The following is a 24,641-nucleotide window of genomic DNA, read 5'->3' as shown; positions in this document are numbered from 1 at the left end:
TGTTCCAGCTCCACACATAAATGTTCAGTCTCAAGGTTCACTGCTGAGCCAATCACTACGCCACTTTATTCTCCAGTTGTAGTTACCACTAAATTCCAACACTCCTTGAATGCAGCATCACCGCAGAGAAGCGCACCGCCGCTCTGCGCTCTGATTGGACGTTAGTGGCTGTAGGCGGGGCCTGTCTGCAGGAGTGCAGAGACAATAGAGAGGGAGAGAGAGAGATAGATCCATGGGTGAACCAGCAGCAGGGAGACTGTGACAGACAGCGGCGGTGAACACAGGCAGAGGTCCCTGCTTCATTCAAACACCGAGAAGAAGATAAAACAAAAAAAAATTAAAGGATCTGTGTCGTCTCTTAGTGACAGGGTCAGGTGTCTGGATGGACTGACAGATTGCATGCAGCACATTGTGAAAGGTAAGATCAGATCAGATCATTTTCTGACCGCTGTAAAGCAATTAAGTGGTAATTAAATGATGGTTTGTGTCTTTAAATGTTTGTTTTATTAATTCACAGCTCAGATTGTGCTTTTTATTCTCTGCATGTCTTTGTGTGTCTGTGTGCTGCTCTCTTGCAAAGCATCACACTGGGCTACTGTTGTGTTGACAAGCCGGCTTTGTTAATTATTCTCATTTAAACTGCTGGTTTTTAATTATAAATCATATTTTAAATACCCAAAAATACAAAAGTTGGATACCATGTGACCAAACACTGACTGTGCAGAACAATGGAGCTGCTGTCAATCTTTTGTGTCCCATCTTCACATCCGTACATCACCAATATTTGTGATTTGAGCATTTATTGATCTGCATTCAACATTTACTCTTGATTTCTTCCCATACAAACATGCTCACGTGCACTCCCTCCTGCTCTACCTGAGTTCACGTGTGCGAAATGTTGTATTGATTATAGTGCATGCTTTGTGTCTGCAGAGGTGGTACACACTTCATGTCTTTGTGCTGCAGTTTGTGGCAGATTTTATGAGTCCCAGACTGTAAACTATGTTACTGGCATCAGCCGTCAGTGAGTCTTGTGAAGGATGATACACTGTGGATGCTTAAAACCTTTATTTTTTATTTTTTGGTAATTATTGTTTGTGTTAATGGGAACTGTCTTCATCTTTGAGGGGGAAACTGCATCAAAAAGCATTTAGACCCTCGAACTGGGCTGCAGAGATGATGCCATCAGGGCTCTTGTAGCTGAAATGACTGTCGATTAATCATTTAGTTGACTGACATAAAGATAATGGGGGGACATTTTGATTAACGAATAATCTTATCAGGCATTTCTCCAGCAAAAATAATTTTAATAATTGCTCCAAAATTTCTGGTTTTAGCTTTTCAAATTAGATTATTTCTTGCTTTTTCATTGTCGTAATTGAATATCTGACCAAAACAAAATGTTTGAAGATGCTCCTTGGGCTCTGGGAAATTTTATTACTATTTTCTGGCCTTTTTATTAACAAAATGATTCATGTAAAATAAAAATTGCTGCAGCCCTGTTTACCAGCAGGAACATGAAGCTTTGACATTGTCAAGGCTCATTTATACTCCCTTTATGTATGAAAATAGATACCTCCCTTTCAAATGTTGTAAACATCACTGCGCTCATACGTCCTTTATGTTGGCATAAATATGACCAGTAGATGTCACTAGACGCAGAGTTTCTGACAACAACAGGCGACAGTGGAGGAAGTAACAACGTACCTTTTAACGTAGGCAGCGATGTAAACAGTGATGGTCTTGACTGACAGCTTAGTTCTGTTCCACCATTTTTAAAATGTCTTTGTCATCTCCGACAGTTGTATCTTACTTGAACTACGCTACAATGCCCCAACGACCTCTAGTGGTGCTGCTCTGTTTCATCTATACCCTTAAGCTTTTTTTTCGTGCACAAATACGAACAAAGTGAACGCAGAACAGACGGCTTCATCTGTGTACATATCTAACTTTGAGCATCATGTATATATAGCCATGAGATGGTGTTTTCCAATAACCAACAAAGCTAACGTTGGCTTCTAGCTAATAAATGTGTCTACGTTGGTCTAGTCTGAGTGGGCGGAAGTTCGCTGCAGAGATCAGCCTCTCATTGGGCGGAACGAGCCACCCGCTGAAGTCCCGCCCTACCACCTCCTGTTGTGTAGCAGTTTTCAACCGTTTTCAGCACGTCCTTTACTAACTTTTGCGGTGTTTGATCTTGCGGGGATGTAGCCATTTTTCTGCCATGGTTTGTGTCCTGTAGGTGATATTTTTGTGGGCGTGTTACACCAAAACCTGTTTCCCCCCAGCAATATTTTTGCAAGCGCACCGTTGCTGTGGCACCGCCCAGAATGATTGTGATTGGTTGAAAGAAATACAAGCAGCTGGGGCGTTTATTTCTCCAATCTCAAAGTGAGAGTCGGCCCAGCCAGACCTTTCTTTTCTTGAGAAAGGTCTGGTGAGCGAGACTAACTTTGGTCTAAAATCAAGGACACATTGCTTCATGAATTATTAAGTATTTCTTAACACAGTTATCCATTTGTTTTGGACTTGTTTGCATTAAACGAAAAATTTGAAGATGTCACCTTGGGCTCACAAAAGTTGTGTTTTTTCAGCTTTTTTGCATTTTATATGCTGACCCAATTAGTAACAGTAATAATCATTTGTTGCAGCCTTGTTTGCGTGCTGTCGACATGATATCATGTACGTAGCCATGAGTCAGCTGGTGACAATCAGATCTTTCAAGAGACAAATTTACCTTGACCTTCAGGTTTTGGACTTTTGTTTGAATAAAACAAACCCATTTGAAAACATCAGCTTGGACTATTGGAAGTTGTGTTGGATATATGATTAATGAATTAATCTGAAAAATCACCTATGGATAATTTGTGAATGAAAATAGTTCTTCAGCTCAACAGCTGATGCCGAAAGTGTATTCTTTGCACATCGATGCATGTGTAGTTAACTGATAGAAAAACAAGCCCAAATTTAAGAGCTGCCACCATATATATGCGCATGCAGCCACGCCCCCTTTTAGCCAATTGGCATGAACGCCAACACACACCTGTACACACACTTGACCTCTAAGTGAAATTTCAGCCTCCTAAGGTACTGTGGCTGCCAAAGGGTGGGGAATTATTGTGGACGGACCAACAAACTGACTGACAGAGCGAGCTGTAGAGCTGCTGGTTGCAGCAAATAATAACAGCCACCAATCGATTAGTCGTGTCAGGTATTTCTCATGAAAAAATTGTAAAAACACACTGCTCCAGATTCTCTGCTGTCAGCCTTTTGAATGAAATGATTTGCTACTTTTTCATTGTAAAACACTCTAAACTGAATATCTTCAGGTTTTGCTAGACATTTGCAGATGTCACCTTGGGCTCTGTGAAGTTCTGTATGCTTAATCAAATAATCTAAAAAATAATCTGTAGATGAATCCATAATGAAAATAATCATTAGCTGCAGCCCTACAGCTGACACTGAGCGTCTGGTTTTCTTTGCACATTGATGCATGTGTACACACAGCCACCCAGCAGACGGGAGGATCACACAATAACAGTGCAGAGAAAGAAAGTCAGAGAAGAAGAAAGAGAGGCAGAGATTAAAGCAGACAAAGGGGGTAACGTTACCTACTGTAGCGTGGGGTTCACAGCAGCAGAAATGGGTTGGCATTAAAGGAGAGCACCCAGTGATGTGCCGCCGAGCGTGCAGGCACAAAGCCCCAGTGTTCGCAGATGCTGGAGGCCGAGCTGGTTAAAGCCTTGCTGCTTTGATGTGCTCCACAGCTCCATGAGCGCTGTGGGAGCCAACCGCCGAGCCCCACCGGAGGGCCGAGCTGCAGGCCGGCCGCCACACAGGGACAGCGAGTGGGACTGAAGGCCAAAGCTGTGGCTGTGACGGTTTTAGCTCTGCAAACATTTCTGGAGGAAAGAGCTGCTCGTGGTGCAGAAATAATCTCCCTGGTTTTGTTATCTCAGCGGGCAGATTCAGAGAATAACACTTTACACATGTTAGTTCACTGGCACTGGGTTGAATAGGTAAGAATGACAAAAGGATGTGACCAAAGGGCCCATAGAGACGGGTGCAGGAGGGGAAGCCTGTAAAATGTCAAGACTTTAAGGTTCGATTGTGCACTCTAGCCTTCATTGAAAAGCTGAAACTCGGCAGTTGGTAAGTTCATGTTCACCTCTCTTTGTGCGCATTTTCAGTTTAATGTTTGAGCATAAAAACCCTGAGTGGAGACACCTGAAAAGGTAAAATATATTGCAAAACATGTTTTTCTGCTTGGATGAAATGGAATAGATAGTGTATTGATAAAAACAAAATGTGACAAAGTGCAACAGAAAGGGAATCCCTCAGAACTTGGTAGTTAAACCTTGGGGTGGTGTTTTACATCCTGCATCACACAAAGCGTTGCACATGACTCACGTTCTCGACAGGACGTATTGGGTCGTCTCATCACTATTTAGATAAGCTAGCAAAACCATTGCCTGCGTAGCTGTTTATTTATCTAATCTATGCCTTAAGCCCAAAATTAATCTGACAGAAGACCGTATGCCTAACTCTAACTTCACCGTCCACATAGGTTGACTGTGCAAGTAGGTCACTGTGACCCATACCTATGTTTATTGTAAGGCAGTGCCCTCTAGTGGCCAAAGTAATTACAGTAGCAGAGGAGGAAGTGACGTAACATAGCTTAGAAAGTGACAGTCTGCGTAATGTTGTACAGACACTGAAGAAGCCCCTACAGGGTTGGTCGGTCAAACTAACACAGAGCTTTCACTCAGGAAACCAGTGTTAGCATCCCGAAGTCAATGTTGACTTCTTTTAATAACAACATAGCCTAGTATGCTAGTCTTTATCTAATGCCAAACCATAATGTTTTTCCTGAACCTAACCACATAGCTTTGTTGCCTGAACTTAACCAGATAGTTTAGAAGCAGCAACAGTTTCATGACATTAAGGACGTGTTCAATAGTGCAACTCTTAGGAGAGTAATATGTCATTTAAGGAGTCAGTGAAAATCAACCTATTTTGTCATTAAGGTAACTTAAAACAGAGATTATTTTTTTGGTTTTGTGATCATTTTTTTTACAAAGATACATTTCAATTTTTGCTCCTTGTATTGCTAGCACAGCTGCAATTGCAACTAGTCTTCCCTGTTGATTTCCAAATGACTGCTGATAAATTCTCAAAGTGACCATCATAACGTTACACTGGAAAATATGTACAACTGAATAGTTTTAAAATATATTGACATTTAGATGGGCTAAATAATGGACAACATTAAAATTCTACTCAGATGGGGGAGCCTGTGATATCACTGTAGTATCTGGCATCATGCCTACACAGGCTTAAATGCATATACAAATTGTCGAAAAACATCATTAGCATATTCTGCATGCTTCATAGTTGTGCCTAATTTTCCAAGCTTTAGAACTAAAACCAACCCGTACTTACTTACATACGCACATACCAAAATATTTCTAGATTTTTTTTTTGTGCTCTCTTGTAAAGGTGCACACAGATAATCTCATAAGGTCTGAATGTGCATTCAGAGAGCAGGCTGAGACGGTCACGGAGCTCACTGAAGCATGCGCTGTTGCTTCTTTCAAAACCACACCCATCCAGGTGCAATACTGTATTTTGGGGGAGTCCCCAACAGAAAGACTCAATGAATAAATAATGACGAACATGAAGCGTGTGAAACTTCCACTGATGACACGAAACCACCAAAGTCAACAAAATCCGCCCTCTGATATAACACGTTATGTCTTGTTTATTTCATCTGTTGAAAAACCAGTACATAATAACCACAAGATTAGCTAGAAAAGCATATTTTCCAAATTTCAAACTATTGCTTTTTTATTGTTGTTAAAATTATATGTTAAAATATTACTGTCCGGTACTGGTTTACTGAATTGCTAACTGAAAAGGAGAATAACTAGTTTGGTTACTTTGAGTGTAATGTCCCTTTTTATGAAATTATTGAGGCATGTGTTTGTTCTATTTTAACCTAATTTAAGTTTCTAAGAGTGGATCTGTCATTAGCATAATGCTACGTAAGGCTTCTTGCTTCCTTACTTTTTTATGTCTTTCACTAAGTTTCGTCACATAGGCAGAAATATTGTGATTCACCCTCAGAGCTTTAATTTATCCAGTGAGAAGATTTCAGCCTCTGAGATTTTAGGCAGTAAATACATGTGAAGCCTTGGGCAGCAACTACTTATTTTCATATGTTTATTCCGAAAATTAGATTTTCAATGAAATGTTAAAATGTTAAAGTTGAGAAAGTGCCAATCTCGCAGAGCCCAAGATGATGTCTTAAAATATTTTGTTCAACCAAAAGTCCAAAACCTCAAATAATCCAGTTTACAAAGAAATGTGGCAAATCAAAGCAGCAAAGCTTCACATTTTAGAGGCTAAACCTGGAGAATGTGCAGCATTTTTTCACTATCTTTGCTTGAAAAGTGATAAATCTGCTATCATTTCAGCTGTAGTTAGCCTTCATCCTTCAGTTCAGCATAAAAAAATCCACTTGTGTTTGCAAGGTTGTTTCTTTCTATTTAAGCACAAAAAAAGCTCAACTGGCCCAGCAGGTCAACAAGTAATTAAACAGCCTGTCAGACTGGCAAAACTTAAATTCAATCATGTTGACTCAGTGACCCGAACTTGCCTCAGATATTACACTGGAGCAATATTCACTAATGATTTGTTATCAGTTAACTTTTAAAGGAAAGCTTTTCTAATAAACCTGCAGGACAGTGTTTGGATGTCCTTTAAAACACTGAAACGATGTGAGTCCCACTGTCTTTATTTGATACTGAGCAGCCTGTCCTCCACTTTATAACAGCGTGAGATGTCTGACTTCATAAATCAAACGGCACTTATTTAACTTCCTTCATCCCATCATTATGTTTTTAATCCACTGAAGTCGATGTAGTCCATCCTACTTTGGTGTTTTCAGACCGAGAGGAGTTAATTAGTCCCTTGTACGGATTTGAGCTCTCTGGGTTGTTAGCTGTTGGACATTTTATGTTTTTGTTAACCCCGACAGGTTGTGGATCAAATTTCTAAGTCAAGCTCATAAAATAGCTCAGGCATGGTGATGTTTTGGCAAAACCATGGATGCTGATTGTTGCACATGGTTATTACTTCAACTAATGAGGTGTGGAAGTTAAAGGAGGTTATGTTCAGCCCTGTTTGTTGTCAGTTTGCTTGTTTGTTTGTTTGTTTGTTTGTGTGTGAGCAGGAGTATCTGAAAAACACATTCACATGTTTATTCAAATTTGGATGAAAGTGAGGTCTTGGGTTAAAGATGGGTGATAATTTTTTGTGGAAATGCAGATGTGAATTTGTCTTTGTTCAGCTTTATTGCTGTTTCTCATGAATTACTACTCTTAATCGAAAATAAAAAAAGCAGCTCGCAGCTCTGTAAGGTAGTAGGGGAGACTGGGGGCAGTTGTAACAATTTTTTTGGTTTTGAAGTCATCACTGAAAAACCTCATGATCTATCTAGTCATCAAATGTTTTACAAGCAGTGTAAGTGAAACAAAAGAGGTTAAATGTTAGATCTGCCACTATGTGCAGAGGGGCGATTGCGACATTTAATGGGGCAATTTTAACAACACATTTAAGATGTTCATATAAAAACCAACAACAACAATTAACTTCCAAGAATATAGATATAGTTAAAACTGTTTAGTACAAATATAAAAACAAAACTTTAAAAAATGTGAGACCTGAGTTTGTCCGTTGACAGGCAAAGACATATCATCACAACTATGAACATAATCAGTTTCATGGCTCTATCTTTTTTCTGATTGGTGCAATTTGAGATGATACAAATGCTCCCTGTCAAATTATCCCCAGTCTCCCTTACTTGGACACAGTTGTGCTGAGCTAAATGCTAACATGCTGATTATAAGCAGAAATTAATTATCTTAGACTGGCATGTTAGCATGCTGACATTTGCTAATTAGCACCAACTATAAGTGTTTAAAAATCTCCATTGACTGTTCACTATTTAGAAAACTACGGAGAGTCTATTTCATATTAGTCTATTATATAGGTGCTAGTGACTGTTGATGTGAAGCAGGTATAATATTTACCATGTTTACCATCTTGATCATGCATGGTAGCAAGCTAACATTCAGCTGAGGCTGACGGGAATGTCAGTAGTTTTGCAGATAGTTAATCTAAAGCAAAGTATTACATAAAGTGAGATCTGGACCTGATGGCTGTGCTAGATGAAGCGTATAAGGGTTCACCAAAGTTGTTAGAATTTATTCTGATGAGAATGTGAATGTTTGTGCCAAACTGCATGACAGTCCATCCAACAGATATCAAAATACTTCAAACAAAACCACAAATTTCAACCTCATGGTTGCACTAGAAGAAATGCCACGATCACCCGAGTCAGTAGGGTTTATCCTCTGGTGACCATGAGTAACATAAATGTCCAAAATGTAATTGCAATCCATCCAAAAGTTGTTGAGATATTTCAGTGCGAAACAAAGACCAAATTACTCCTGATATACAGCGTAATTTAAAAGGAAAAAGTGTTGTTTTCTCCTCCTTCTGGAACCCTTGGGGGTTTAACAGAGTTTTTGTAGGGAGCCAGATATAATTTAAGATGGTAGCATTTGTTCTTTAAGTATTTTTTAGTTGGCTGACATATTGATTTAGCATTACAAATGATTAATTAGGTGCTGATGTTTTACAAGTCGATGTTGGCCTAAACACAAATGAGGTGGCAGAAGCAGTTTTTCTGCAGTGCTTAATGTGTGTGTACTTTAATAACAGAGAGGACATTACTCAGCAGTTTTGACAGCTTTTACGTTCAGTTGCATGTAGTTATAATATGTAGTTGTATATTATCAGGTGTCCATTGATGTTTGAATGATATAAACATGCAAATAGCAGCTTCTGTGTTGGTATTTTGTTGTTGAGTTTTTGTCCAGTGAGCAGCAGAGGCTCTGTGGATCTGAAAGACCAGGATCATGATCAGATTTATAAACAAGTACTATGATCTTGAAATCTATCCTGAAACTGACTGGAGGTCAGTGCAAGGACTTTAGAACATGAGCAATGCGATTTCTTTTCTTTTGTTCCAGTTGAAACTCCTGCAGTATCACTCTATACAAACTGTAATTGATTTACTGACTTTTGGAGAGACCTGAGAGCTTTGCATTGCAGTAGTTGAAGTCCGCTTGAAATAAAAGCTTGCACAAGTCGCTGTGTGTCGAGGGAAAAAAAGAACATACTGACCTTTTTAGTTATGTTCATTTTCTGTGACTAGAAAATTAGACTGAGACCGTAGTCAGTCACGCATACATTTCTTGCCTACGGTATAATGTCTAAGCCTCCTGTCTATCTCTTAATTTGCAGTTGGTCTGCTCACAAATGGTTGTGAGGTTTACTATGTATATGGTGTTTGAGGGTTTTTTTGTCCGTATGTCCACTGGTGTTCAATAATATCTGAAGTTTATGGATTATAGAGAAGAGTGTCTTTGATACAGGAATGTAGTAACCATGTTGATTGGACATTCTGAGCCAAATTAATGTAAAATAATATATTGATAGCCTAGTGCACCATGAAAAAAGTAGATACTATTATTAGCTTTTGATGCTGATTATTTAGAATTACAGTTCCCATAATACTGCCATAGATGTGGTGAGTTAAGTTGTGGGCTACAACTTTAGCCTTTTTTTATGCAGAATTATCTATCAGCAGTTCCTGTCTGCAGTGTACCGATGGATGTAAAGACAGCTTTCACTGTAATTAGTTTGATACTTTAGGAAAAGTAGAACCTCAGCTTTATCCTGATGCATTTAGAGGATGGAGATACCTTACTAGGGTGGTAAAGGGAGCTCAGATTATCAGGATCAACATCTATATAGAGCTGTGAGTCATCAGCATAACTGTGAAAATGTGTACTGTATTTGCAGAGGATCATTCCTAGCTGTAAAATATATAGTCTAAAAAAGTAGTGGACCTAGTTTTGAGCCTTGTGGCACTCCATATGGAAATCAAGCAGAAGCTGCAATCTGGTACTAATTACTGCTATTTTTTCCATTTTTCCATGAGTATGTTCAGGAGGCAATATGGTTGAAAAAGAGTGAAATTGTTTGTATTGCATTCACACATGTCAAGGTTATTACGGTTGAGTGAATATAACATACAGTAAACTGGTGAGTGGACCAAGATTTGAGCCTCGTGGTACTCCATCTGGATATGTTTTTATTATGTTGAGACAAGATGGTGCAGTCTGATGGAGAGGACCGTTTTACCGAAAAGTTACCCAAATTTGTTTTCCAACCTATTATCAGTGGTGGAATGTAACTACATACATTTGCTTATGTGTTGTATTTAAGTACAAGTTTGAGGTACTCTGAGGTATTACTGACTTTGACTTTGTAGATTCAGATTAATAACACAAAATATAATCAACTATTGTATTACAGTGTATTATTATGGATAAAGATAGGGCTGTGTTGATCCCTTGTTGAAATTCACAAGCTGCGGTAGATATAGTAAAGAAATATGCTCCACCTTTACTAGCTGCAGCATAAGGTATGAGTCTGGATTACGCTATTCTGCATAATAAGTACTTTACTCTTTGTACTTAATGATATTTTATTGCTAATACTTTTGTTCTTTTACTGAAGTAAAATTTAAAATGCAGATTTTATTTTGTTACCCTAGTTTTAAACTGCTTTATTCCTACTTTTGCTGAAGTGAAATATATGATTGGGCCCACTTGTTTCATCCCTGCCCATTTACAGAACAATACTGGATTTTTGAGGCAGATACCATTTTCATTTTATTATAAATGCATGTATAAATAAACAGTCTTTATACTGATCCCTTAGATTTTTTTTACATTTGTCTGTGACCAAGATACATATTATTTACATATTATACTATACATACATACATACATACAATTCACAGTAGAAAAATGACCTAAGAACAACAGGTGTTTTGACAATCCCCAGGAAGTATTTAGTCTGCATGGAGACACAAAGCAGACATGACAGATTGCTGCTGTTGGTGCAGGGAGATGAATCAGAGGTTTTTAACCCTGTGGGTTTTTCATCTCTGTGCTATCCCTGTAGCTTGTTGCCCATCAGGTGATAGACTGAACCATTCACCTCCTGTCCTGTTTGGTGCAATCGGCAGGTAACATTAGCCAGGAGGTACATATGAAGAGAAAAGCAGCAATGACGCAAAGCAGATTGGCCGAGTTCCAGCTTTGATTACAGACAAGCATCTCAGTGAAAACGAAGACAACAAGGCGGTCTCAACCCCCCCCGCCCTTTGTCCGGGAGGCAAATGGGGCTTGGTGCTCCTCGAGGCCCTCTGGGGAGCCGCCGTGGCACCGTTACCCTGAGAAGGAGCTGCCGTGAACAGAAGATGCTCCTAATTAGTGCTGGTTGTGACTTCTTTCATGTGCAGCCTCTTTGATATGACGGCAGTGTGAGAGCACATATGAGCATATGCTTAATGCTCAAGAGGTTATATGAGAGGAAGAAATTGAGCGTAAAACTGTGCATACTACATGCATTCATGTCAAGGTTGTTATGGTATTATGTGGAGCCAAGAATACAACAGGGCAGCAAGTGAACATGTTGTCCCACTCAGACGATTCAGCCCTTGGAAAATACCCAGAATAAAGTGGTTAGGAATGTTTATTTTACAAAGTTTGAGCAAGATTGGGTTAGATTAAATTCAACTCTATTATCATTACAGAGTTCAAGTACTGAGAATATGTTTTGTTATATACAGTAGGAACATGTTCAGCAAATGTAGCACACAATGCAGGTAGAAGTACAATAGTGGGAAGTGGAAAATGAATACGGGTGTATATGCTCATGGATCAGATAAACAGTACAGACAGTAGTATAAATATGATTACGCTACAGATCATATATAAACAGTGCGTGCAGTAATATAAACATACATGGGTGTGTAGGAGCTTGTATATACATCCAGCACACTATTGTTAGGTACTCTAAATTGTCTTGATTCTGATCATTACTTTTTTTTTTTAAGTTTTGAATAAAAATACTTTTTCATCAGCTTCTTTTCATTTGTCAAGTTTCCATCCAAATGAAGCACAAATTGAAACTGATGAAACAAAAATAATAATAATAAAAAGAAGCAAAAGAAAATGCAAATGAATGCACATCTGAAGGGTGTTCATTTTCTTACCTAACTCTCTGAGCTGTTTTGAGTTAGCTGCTAACTGCTGCTAGCTGCTTTTTAAATCCACAGTGGTGGGTGGCACATGTAGCATATCAACAGAAAAGTCACACCCATCCCGTCCGTGGTCCTGTCCTGACGGCTATTCATTTAACCAGGCTTATAGGCCAGGCAACTCTGTCCCCCCATTCCGCGATCGTACCTTTTGCACAGAATGGCGGAGGAGGAATAACGGCAGGATATTCCCGCTTTGAACATGCAGTGTTAAACAGGGGCTATAGATGCAGATGATCTGCCAAAGCAATATAATATTAGCAATATAACCCTTATTTTACATTTGTTAAAATAATAAACACAAGCAGTAGTTTCCATCCAAATGCAGCACAGTATTTTAAAATTTTTTTGAAGCTTCACAATTTCTGTTACAAATTTACAAAAAAGAAAGACATACTTAAAAGAGCTCCAGTCAAACTTCAAATGATTGAAATCAAAGTGAAAAACCTGTGAAGATGACATTTCTGTTAGTTTGATGTATTCATGTGAGGAAGGTTGCAGTATTGTTATCACTCCACACAGATCTGATGTTTTTGTCTCTTCAGTGGAAGTGATTCATGTACATCGTCATTTATTCACCTTCTGTTTCCATTGCACTTTGTTGCATTTTTGTTTGTCAATACACTTTTTATTTTGACCTCTTTGTTAGTTTTAATACCCAGATTGGAAACCCACCTATTGTCTATTATTAACGATTTTCTAAGCTGCACTATTACAAGAGTGGCCTTGTTCACAGTTTGTTCTGTTTGCACAAGTTGATCAGTCCGCTCCTTTTTGATTTTCTGTGAATTTTCTGTAAGTATTGGTACTTATGTGTGATACATGAACAAAGAAACAGGCTTTAAAGTGTCTCCTCTTGGACCTGTTATTATTTGAAAATGCTGAAAGCCGAGGTGAGGTCAGGCTTTGTCAAAGCCACTCTTTATGCACTGGGACAGAAAACCCATTTTCATTTATTGTGCTGATAATGTGGCCACTTTGACACTTAAACCCTGGTGCAGATAAACTGAACAAAACAGTCATTATTTAGAAAAGAGTTTGAATTTTAATTCTGATCAAATCTCAGGACCAGAAAATGAAAAGACTGTTTGTGTGTTCAGGTACTTTTTCTGTTTACAGCTCCAAACACACTCTGGCTGCCTCGTGCCACTGTGTGTTTGTTTTATTGACCTTGTCAGACGGATGCTGAGTGGACCGGTGATGGACAGCCAGTTGGCTCCTCTGGGTTCAGCTGACTCCTCATTTTTAACTGCTTGTCGTACTTTTATGCTCAGCACATACTGTTTGTGTCTGGAGCCATTTTCACCCTCCACTGTCACTGCAAGACCATCCAATTTCCTTTCATGTTTTTTTTTGTTTTTTTTAAGCATTTGTGACCATTTGGTTTTTAATTTCTGTATCTTCAGTACAGTCAACTTACCCAAAGAAGGGTAAAGTAATGTCTTGATATTAAGGATTTCAGTCCTGTTTGATTTTGGTGACACCGGTGGTTACCTTGGTAACAGCAGCTGCGGTTTAATACTACAGCAAACACTCACTGACCAGCAAGTCTGTCAGAAAGACGACCAATCAGTGTATCTGTTTACAGTGCAATCAAACAAATTGACATTGTCACATTTCATTACACTACATTTATTTAGCTGACACTTTCATCCAAAGCAGCTTACCAGAAGTGCATTCAACCGTGTGGGTAAAAAGTGCAAGAAAAAAGCAATTACTTCAGCTTCATCCAATATGCTGATCTACTGCAAGTGCTACATTTAGAGACAATAAGAGATAAAGATTTTCTTAATTAAAGCAAAAATTTCACGGGCCAAGATGCAGTCTGAGCAGATGAGTTTTCAGTCTGCGACAGAAGATGTGTAGAGATTTTGCTTTCCTGATGTCAGTGGGGAGTTCATACCACTGCTGAGGTGCCAGAAAAGCAAACAGTCGGGACTAAGTAGACCTTGAAGGAGTAGCAAACCGATTGGCAGCAGCAGAGTGGACGGGCTGGGGTTTATGGTTTGACTGTGTCCTGGATGTAGGATGGACCTGAGCTGCACAATAGACAAATACCAGTGTCTTGAAGCGGATTCGATCAGCCACTGGGAGCCAGTGCAGGGTGCGGAGGAATTGCATACTGTTGTTGTTTTTTTGTTTTTGTTTTTTTAATATAGTTTTGTTTTTGGTGTTTTTGCCTTTATTGACAAGACAGACAGGAAAGGTGGGGCCACAGTAGTGTTGTTTAAATTAGGAAGTCAACAATGGTGGAAATTCACAGAGGTCTTTTACGCAAGTACTTTACCTAAGTATGATTTTGAGGTACTTGTACTTCACTACTTGAGTATTTCCATTTGGTGTTACTTTATACTTATACTCCAAAACATTCTGAAGGCAAACATTGTTCCTTTCACTCCACTACAGGTATTTTAAAGCTTTAGTTCCTAGTCCATTAATACCAAATGTCACAACAGGTTCTCATTTCCATTTTGTCACTCTCCCCAGCATCTCATAGCAACGCACCGAGCCACCTTTAGCATATCTATGTGATGCACAGCTAAAGCACATTGTAAGATTTGTTGTTTTTCCTCTGCTGATTGTTTCTCTTTGTGTTTTGTATTTTAATGTATTTTGTTGCGTAACAGGAACCTGCTAAAAAACAGTTTTTAACTTAGTCAGCAGTCTGAACTGTAACACACAATGTTACCTTTTAATTCCTTTCCTGTATAAATAAATAAATGAAATGAAATGAAAAACACGTGGTCGTGAAACGGTCACGTTAGGTTTAGGCAATGTAATGACTTGGTAAGGTTTAGATAAAACATCATGTTTTGGGTTTAAATAAGTACATTTTTACGGAGTGTGATGTAAATTTGTCACGAGTGTGTCACATTGATTTTTGGTTTTGCACGGGACATAGGTATGTAAGTTAACTTTATGTTAAAACAACATTGACATTTGTGTCACATAATACAAACAGCGGAGTGCTAGATTGATGTACGGTTTTGTAGACTCATAGACCACACCTCTGTCTCTCCGGCGACATTCAAACTTTCTCGGTCTTTATAATACGTCACTTGCTTTCAGCGTCAGATATTGCTGCAGAGGGGTTTACTTTTGAGTTAGTTAAAAGCCTGGTCGATCTTAAACACATTAAAGGGTGCCTTTGGCGTTGATATCACACGTCGAGGGGTTTGGCAAAGCTTCGCTGTTTAAAACCGTAGGAACGAGGGCAGGCTGAATTTAATCGTAATACATCCAGGCCCGCAAAAAATCTGCACCTGCAGAATTCTGATGACACCCCAGCAGATTTTCTTTTTTCCGAAATAAATATTCTCTATCATATTACAAGCAAAAATAATTCTGCTAAATTCAGCAGATTTTCAATCTAGATCACGCTGAAAACTAAACAAAAATTCCGTCTTTGATGTATTATTATAGATTACATTTTTTTTTTTTACATCATTATAGATTCATCTACCCAGCAGTATATGAAATAATAAAAAATAGCTCCACCTTAATAAGCTGCAACATTAATGTGATGTATATATTAATGCATCAATAATTATAATCCAGTAATGTCTAATATACATTATTCTGAAATAGGCCATACTACAATATACTTAAAGTACTATACTTTTGCTACTTTTAATATATTTTGATGCTAATACTTTTGTACTTTGACTTAAGTAAAGTTTTGAATGCAGCACTTTTACTTGTCTCAGTATTTCTACACTGTGGTACAGTACTGCTAGTTTTGTTTAAAAAGATCTGAGTTGTTCTCTCAGCGTGAATAACATAACCACTGTTTTATTGTCACTGCAGTTCTTTCAAGCAGAACATACTGTCTTTTTTGTGTTTGGTTTTATTGTTTTCACACATTTCACTTGCGTTTTGTGCACACATTTAACTGTCCTGCACACTCACAGTGTGGACAGGAGCACAGATGGACTTGATGCACAGGATGTGGCTAGCATCCTGTCTCCTTCAACACTTTCTCATCCCTGTTAATGAGAGATGGTACAATTGTGCTGCGCCATCAGGGCTGCAAAGTCTCTCCAGTCATTCTGTGAGCTTGGCCCGCTGTGGGTGATGAGCGATGGAGGATACAGCAGTGTTGCTTGGCTTTTTGTGGTAGCAGGAGGAAGGTGAGACAGATTTGCTGAGATTGGAAGCCAGCAGGCGCGACGGAGTAGCAACACATCGGATCAGAATTTGACATTCATTAATGCCGGAGAATCATTAATCAGCTGCAGAGGATCAGCTCCACAAATAGCAAAACTTAGCTCCTCTAACATCCAATTTGACTTGTTTGCACTTGATTTCATTTCTTTACCTGGCTCAGAGCTCAGTGTATACCCGCATGCATTGACTGACAGGCAGTCTACGAGAGGATATATCACTTCCCCTGTTCACACCTACTGTGAGAGCAGTTTAGTGTCTTTGGGCAAAGAGAACATGCAAACGCCACACATAAAAGAGTCCAGGTTGGTGCTGCTAATGAGCAGATCATGTTAGAATAATGACTACTCACAGCCAAGAATTCACTTCCTGTTGCAGCCAATTTGGGCAGGAAGTTACTACTTACTGTACTGTACTTACTGTAAAAATCTAAATTTGCATTCAAGCTAGTGATAACCCTTCCTCTTAAAAAACTTTTTAGCTTTAGGGTTAGAAATATCACCACTTTGGTCCAGACTAAAATATCTGAACAACTATTGGATGTATTGCTGTGATTTTTGGTTTAGACCACAGATTGTGTAAAATAATGGCATAGCTACTGTGACATCAGCCATTGGATTTTCAGCCGTCGCCGTCTTGGTTTTTTGGAGCCAGAAGTGACCATATTGAGACAAGAGGTGGGCACTGTGGAGGAGTGAGGGGTGGATCTGACTGAGAAGAAAATCTCGGTGTGACCTTTGACAGTGCTTTTAAATTCGATAAACAAGTTAGATCAGTAATACAAACCAGCTTTTATCATCTCAGGCTTTTAGCTAAAGTAAAGGGCTATCTCTCCCCCCAGAATCTAGAGAGGGTAATCCATGCTTTTATAACCTCACGTCTGGACTACTGTAACTCGCTTTATGTCGGTATTGACCAGTCACTGCTACACCGTCTACAGCTTGTCCAGAACGCAGCAGCCCGCCTCCTCACTGGAAAGCGTAAACACGATCACATCACACCAATCTTGGCCTCGCTCCACTGGCTTCCAGTGCGTTTTAGAATTGATTTTAAGATTTTATTGATTGTTTTTAAAGCCCTAAATGGGCTGGCACCCCCTTATTTAACCGAACTCCTGCACTTTCATGCTCCCTCCAGAGCCTTGAGATCAGCCAGTCAGCTATTACTGGCTACTCCTAGGACTAGGCTGAAGACCAGAGGCGACAGAGCCTTTGGGGCGGCTGCCCCTAGGCTCTGGAATAGCCTGCCCCTGCACATTAGGTCTGCCCAGACCCTAGAGGTTTTTAAGTCTTTTCTTAAAACCCACTTCTTCTCTCAGGCTTTTAACTCAGGTTGAGCTGGACACCCAAACATTTTAGCTTATTTTGATCTTATTTTATAACTCTTGTATTTTATTTTATTGTATTGTATTTTATGTATCTTATGGTTATTATTGTGGTGTACTATTAGGTACCTCATTGTATTTGCTTGTTTATTTCTATTGACCTGTTCAGCACTTTGGTCAACCTTGGTTGTTTTAAATGTGCTTTATAAATAAAGTTTGAGTTGAGTTGAGTTGAGAGAAGATGGGGACACTAGTGGCAAATGGCCTGTCACTCAAAGCAACCCACCCTTAATTATGACTAACTTTAAAGTTAAAGCAATTCACCAGAATTCACCAAGATAGAGACCAAAACCATTTTTTTTAAACAAGGCTGTAAACATGTTTATTTCTGCTGTAAAGTTGGGCATGTTAACATAAAGTTATATGGCAGTTGACTCCGTCTTGGAGCCAGCCTCAAGTGGTTGTTTGAGGAACTGCAGTTTTTGGCACTTCATGTTAGCTTCATTTTTCAGCCTCGCAGGTTGCTGGTTTATACATTCATGATCCCCTGCTGGATGACTTGTAATAACTGTGATGATTCTCTAACTGTAGCACCATCATGAGCTTGACATTCTTGGTTTTGAGTAGCGGTGTACGTCACGAGTTTCATCATGGTACGATATTATGTTGATATCACAAGGTCTGCTTCAGTAAGATTTTGATTCAGTTCAGGGGCCTGTGATATGAGATGATATTGGTAATTATCCTCATTGTCTTTTTATTGGTTGCTTTTCATTGTCTGCCTGGTGCTCGGCTGCTAGCACTGTTTGAATGTTTGGGAAGGCGATGTGCTTGGATGGAAAATGGGACACAGATGTGCCATGAGAATTTTTTTTTTTTAAAAAGGCATCTCTTAAATATGATTAGATGAATTGATCTTTTCAGTTTGACTCAAAAATATATCGTAACATCCCTAGTTTTGAACAAAATAGCTCAAGAACTATTGGATGGATTGCCAGGAAGTGTGGTTAGACATTCATTATCCCCTCTGGATTAAATGTAACAACTCTGGTGATGCTCTGATTTTTCATTTATCTTCATCTTTAGGTCAAAATTATAACTTGTATATGACAAAGTACCTGCAAAACTAATGACATTCCCATCGACATTAACTGTACTTTATGTTTAGTGCTAATCAGCAAATGATAGCATTTAACTAAGATGGTGAACTCGGTAATAATAGCCTACTTGCTTGACATCAGCATGTTAGCATTGTCACTGTGACTGTTCTCCCTCCTTGTGATGGAGCCCTGTGATCTTGAAAAAATAAATTTCTCCTGAGCGCAACATGACGATTCAAAGGTTGTGTAACAGTTCAGTTGGCCTGAGCTCAAAGCATTCTTGTTCATATACGTGTAGATACAATACAGTAGGTGTGCTCTGTTTACAGTGGGGAGTCAACAGGTCTCATAGTGAACCTTTTCTTTTCCTTCCTGCTCCTCCTGTCCTACAGGAACATCCGTCTCCAGACCAGACCTTTGGCCCCAGCCCGTCTCTCCACAACAATGAACTCCTCGCCCCACGGCTCCCGCGCCTCCATCGACATCCTGGAGGAACTCCAGGTGATTGCTGCACAGAACCTGGAAAAACTGGACATCAACAAATACTATGAGGTCGTCTGTGAGCTGGGGAAGGGCACCTATGGGAAAGTGGACCTGGTCATCCACAAAATCAGAGGTAACTGCCAAGAGTTTGAGCTGATACTAAATGTTAGATGTTTCCCACATTTACATGTGTTTTGAAGCGAGGCAAAGCAGGTCCGTCAAGCTTTGATTTTCTCCACAAGTACTGTTTGTAGGGTTGTTATAAAAGCAATACTTGTGTTTAAAGAGCAACTTAACACTGTTTTCAGCTTCAACACATTCAAAATATGCATCTGAACCTCTGCTAAACTTTCAGAGAAGCCTAGATATACAATAACAGCTGATGATGAATTCATAGAAATGTAGGGAAATAATAATGTATCTCTCGTGTTCTCGGTAACTTCAGCTTCAGTACAGTTCGGTTCAGTAAACACTTCTCCAGTGACTCTCTGTGGCTTTGATGAAATATTATAATGAAATGAATAACTGTTATTTTTCAACATTTCAGTTTAATTCATCACTGTAGAGTAGCTGTAGATCATCTAGGCTGGGTTGCCGTCACTATAAGGCACAAATATGTATTGCAGCTTCAGACAGATTTTTTGACTTTTTGTTTTGCCAAAAGTGGCTCTTTTGATAGTAAAGGTTGCCGACCCCTGACCTACACTGACCACCAATACTGTACTTCTGAGCTTTTTAAACTGCTAGCAGAGGCAGTGAAGGCAGCCAGATCCCAACAAGCCAAACATGGGACAAAGAATTATGTTTGTGTGGGACAATGTGGGACAATGTGGGACAATGTGGGACACGTTACCAATGCTGAGAGGTAGTCTAAAACTTAGATATAATGTCTGTCTAACTTAAAACATAAACATTTCTATTCTGTCTTTCCTCTTCTTTGTGGTAGTTTTCATTATATTCCCGCAGTCTCCGCATACTTTGTGACTTTGTGGAGACTCACAATTTTCCCCATTGGGCGTAGCGTATATGACGATGACTGGTACCTGCATTTGACTCATGTGCGCGTAGTTTGATTGACATGCATTCCAACCCTGTGACATGATTGTCATGCAGTGGTTTGACTTGTGAAAGCTAGAGCCAATCAAAATGCGGGACAAATATAGGATGAAGGAAAAGGGATAAAAATGCTGCATTCAAAATTTTACCTAAGTAAACATCCAAAAGTATTAGCATCAAAATATACTGAAAGTACTAAAAGTAAAAAGCAGAATGCCCCATTTCAGATCAATTATTTATGCATTAATGTGTTTGTCATTTTAATTTTGCAGCTGGTAATACACTGTTGTGTCGCATAACCAATAGTTACACATCATAATTTATCAGTGGGTTAATATTTTGTGCTTAATAATCTTAATTATCTGCGAGGTAACTAAAGCTGTCAAGTGGTAAAAACTTTTCACCATCTGGCTGCTGTTTGATGCTTTAGTCCAAAAGGAAATAGAAAGATCCAATATCAATGAGTCCATCTTTCTTCAGGATGGAACAGGAGACGGTCTGCATTTTAAGTTTCAATTCATCACCTCTTGTGGGAGGACAAGACATCACCTCCAGAAATGTATTAGTCCAGAGGGAGCAAATCTTCAAGGCTGCAGTTGGTGGAAATTGAATGTTGCTCTCTTTCTGTGGCCCTTACTTTGTGATTCAGAGCGATAAGACAGGGTCATTTTATATAACAACAGTGCAGCTTTAAAATGCTTCACTCTGGTATCACGGCAGCAGCGTGCACTGAGAGAATCAACAATAATCCTGTTTTCCCCCTCAATCAGGTAAAGCACTCTCATTCGTCACTGAAGTGTTTACTTTTGCAAACCAAATCCGAGGTAATGTAGGCCACCTTTTCATGCAGTAATTTAACTCAGATCTGGATCCAGACAGCCTCAATTCACTACTTAACTTACGGAAAATCTGTTCAACCTTTTCACATTAAAAGCCCCAAAATGTTGCCCATCTGCTCCGAGCTTCTTAATCGTCTCTTTTTATGGAGCACAGAAGCCATTTTAGAGAGGCTGCAGTCTGTCACAGAGATGAATTCTGACCTTTTCCAGTCTGTAAAGTGTGCAGTTGGATTAAAAAAAACAACAACAACAACACGTGCCCATGGTTTCATTATCTGCTACTTTATCACCAGTGTCCCCTCAAGAGTTGTTAGAGAGCCAGTGGAGATTTAACCATGTGACGTTGGTCAGTGGAAATGTCATGTTAACTATGAGAATAAATGGGCTGAAGGCCACGTAATTTCTGACCTTTCTGAATCACAATTGTGTGCAAATGCACTCAGTGACGAAAGAAACTCAAATGTGAATTGGTCACAGAGTTCAGTGAGAAGTAGGAACGCCTTGATGGTGTTTTGATATTTATTAACTGCCAACCAAATCCAATATTTTATTTTGTACATATTTTCCTTCATATTACAGCTGCACACTGATGCTACAGTAACATTTCATTAAAATACAGTCACGTTAGTACAACAGTTTAAAATGGGGTAAGAGCTCTGCTATAATGTTTTAAGAAAATATAACCTGCATCTGTATAGTGTGCTTTAGTGTTTGGTATAACGTCTGTGCTTAGGAGTGTCTGTGTAGAAATAATCAGATCCTTCACTTAAATAAAAGCACTAATACCACACCATAAAAAATGAATTATAATTAAAAGTCCTGCATTGACAATGTTACTTAAAGGAACAGTGTTTAAGATTCAGGGGGATTTAGCGGTCTCTAGCGGTGAGGATCGCAGATTGCAACCAGCTGAAACTTCTCCTGGTTAAGATTCCTGTAGTGTTCATTGTTTAGGGGGGTTTTTACCGGGAGCTGAATTGTCATCTTAGTTGAATGCAAAGGTCTCTTTCTCTCCAAAACAAACCGACCAGGTGATTAAAACTGGTAAAAACCGAGAATAAGGTAGCTTCTCCTCTCGAAAACAAATTGCCCTGGTAATTTAAACCAGTACAAAAACTGAATAAAGCTGTTTAACATTAAAAATCTGTGTTTTTCATGGACCTGCTCCCTAAGTAGATATAAACGACTGATTCTAAGGTAAAGAAAACACAATGATTTTTATTGTCGGGTCATTATACACTAAAGAAATCATATTTATTATGTTATATTCCATTGTTGCCGATATATCCCCCCTAAATCCTATACAGTGGACCTTTAAAACTAAAAGTAAGAAAGTATAATCAGGTAAATGTATTTAGAGAATTCAAAGTAAAAGTAGCAGCAAAAAAAGTAAGACTTATTAGAAAAAAACATAATTAAAAAGAAAAATGAAAGATTTTTAAATACAAAATATATGTAGAAGATATAAAATAAAATGCTTTGTTGAACAAACTAGTAACTACAGCTGTTAAATAAATGTAGTGCAGTAAAAAGTTCAATATTTACCTCTGAAATGTTGTGGAGTAGAAGCATAAAGTAGCATTAAAGGAAATACTCGAGTAAAGTACAAATACTTGAGTAAGTGCCTAGTTACATTTCATCCCTGTCAAAAAAACCTAAAGGCTATGATTAATAATAGTTTGTTATTTTTTTATTATCACTATAGGTTTGAACAGTTTATTTAATTACAATTTTAATCCATTAGGTAATGAAAATCTCCACAGTGAGGGGATCAGTCAGGGGTCAGTCAGCAGACGGCACGGAGCTCTCAGAGATTCAGTTTCTTGCACGAGGGCTCTTCAACAGGGCAGATGCCAGTTTAAATCTTGTCTCTGCATTCAGTGTAGTATAAACCATCAGTAATGCCCATTTAATATTCCAAAATTTGAAATTAATCTGATCTGATTTTCCATCTTAATACACAAGAGATAAGTCATGGTTTCACAGTGATGCAGTAACATTGTTAAATTGTCGCAAAGTAAAATAATAACCTTGTTTATGTGTTGTTACGGGCTGATACAGTAACATTACAGGTCAGTGGGGTAGATTAGAAATGTAGGTTATCTTTAGCTTTAGTTTCTGCCCTGAAACCCTCACAGTAGCTGAGTTCCTCTGAACAGATGGTGTTTGTCTTTGCATATTATCCAGCAGGCTGATTTAACAAAGCAACTCATTTTCCATGTAAACATGAAACTACTATAGCAACAAGTTGCACAAGCTGCTGCTTGTTGGCTGCTGTGCAGATCAGACGATGCTGCATGGGCAGGGAGGAAGCTGTCTGCTACATTTAGAGATGATATGCTAACTTTCACGGCGTGTTTGGGAGCTATTACATAAACGTCGCTGCCTATTAATGGAATCAGAAGAAGATACTAGTTACATTTACATGAAGGTGTGAGTATGCATGTTTTGGGCTAGTTGCAGTATCTGTGTACAATACCAGGGTATTTAGAAATCCCAAAGGTATGATTTTCAATACCGTCAAAAATACAGATGGTTCTCTTTCTATTAAACTGATATTGAGCCGATGTATTGTAGTGAACAGCACGTGCCACCAGAGGTCACTCTCCAGTGGTGGAACAGGCAGCTTGAGCTGAGAAAGATGGCGACTGTGGGTGGTGGGGATAACTTTATAGGACTAGTAATAAAGAAAAATGCCTCTGCTCCTGTTTGGCAGTATCGCCACATATAACTTTATTTTGAAATTCCAACTACAAAAGCAATTTATTAGCCACATGATTTTTATTCAACATATCATCTCCATTTAGCCCGCTGATATGACGGTATCTGCTGCAACCAGTAAGCTTCATCTGCATGTCCTAAATATTCATTATTCTATGGGCCAGAAGTATTTAAACCTAGCAACACTTGTCTAAGTAGCCTAATTGCATATTAGAAACATAGCACCAATACACACACAAATACCGCCCTATGGCGTATGAAAATGTCTGTAAGGTATAAAGAAACAGATTTTGCCCAAGCCTAGTGTGTACATACAAAAATATATATAAAGCAGTGTTTATAGTATAAATACTGAGTTTAGATTATAGTACAAATAGAAATATTTGTTATAGTGGGAATGAGCACTGGTGTATTCAGATCCATGACTTAAGTAAAAGTATGAACACCACAATGTAAAAGTCCTGCATTGAAAAATGTTACATGAGTAAAAGTATGTAAGTATCATCAGGAAAATGTACTTAAGGTAATGAAAGTATAAAAATGTCCCCTGTGACTGTTACCATAAAACTTCAATTAATAGCCCAGGCTACTGAAATGAACAGGCGTCTCTCTGGGACAGGCCTTTAATTGCTTTCACACAAAAGCGCAACTAAGATGGGAAATACAATCAAATTGTTTATTTAAACCAGTATGAATATTACTTGTATAGA

At 38.8% G+C, this 24,641-nt stretch overlaps 1 protein-coding gene across 1 annotated transcript in view; it reads left to right on the top strand.

Moving 5' to 3' along the window:
- Positions 1-203: 203 nt before the first annotated feature.
- unm_sa1261 (un-named sa1261) overlaps positions 204-24,641 on the top strand; it is a 29,220-nt gene continuing 4,782 nt past the window's right edge. Inside the window, exons 1-2 of the mRNA XM_050070032.1 lie at positions 204-418; positions 19,225-19,448. Coding sequence (XP_049925989.1) covers positions 19,277-19,448 — 172 coding nt within the window. The 5' untranslated portion in view covers positions 204-418; positions 19,225-19,276. The remainder of the gene's footprint in view (positions 419-19,224; positions 19,449-24,641) is intronic.

Source organism: Epinephelus moara, chromosome 18 (assembly GCF_006386435.1).
Source record: "Epinephelus moara isolate mb chromosome 18, YSFRI_EMoa_1.0, whole genome shotgun sequence".
Lineage (NCBI taxonomy): Eukaryota > Metazoa > Chordata > Actinopteri > Perciformes > Serranidae > Epinephelus > Epinephelus moara.
The sequence above is the reverse complement of the archived record's forward strand: the minus strand, read 5'-3'. Positions and strand labels throughout refer to the sequence as shown.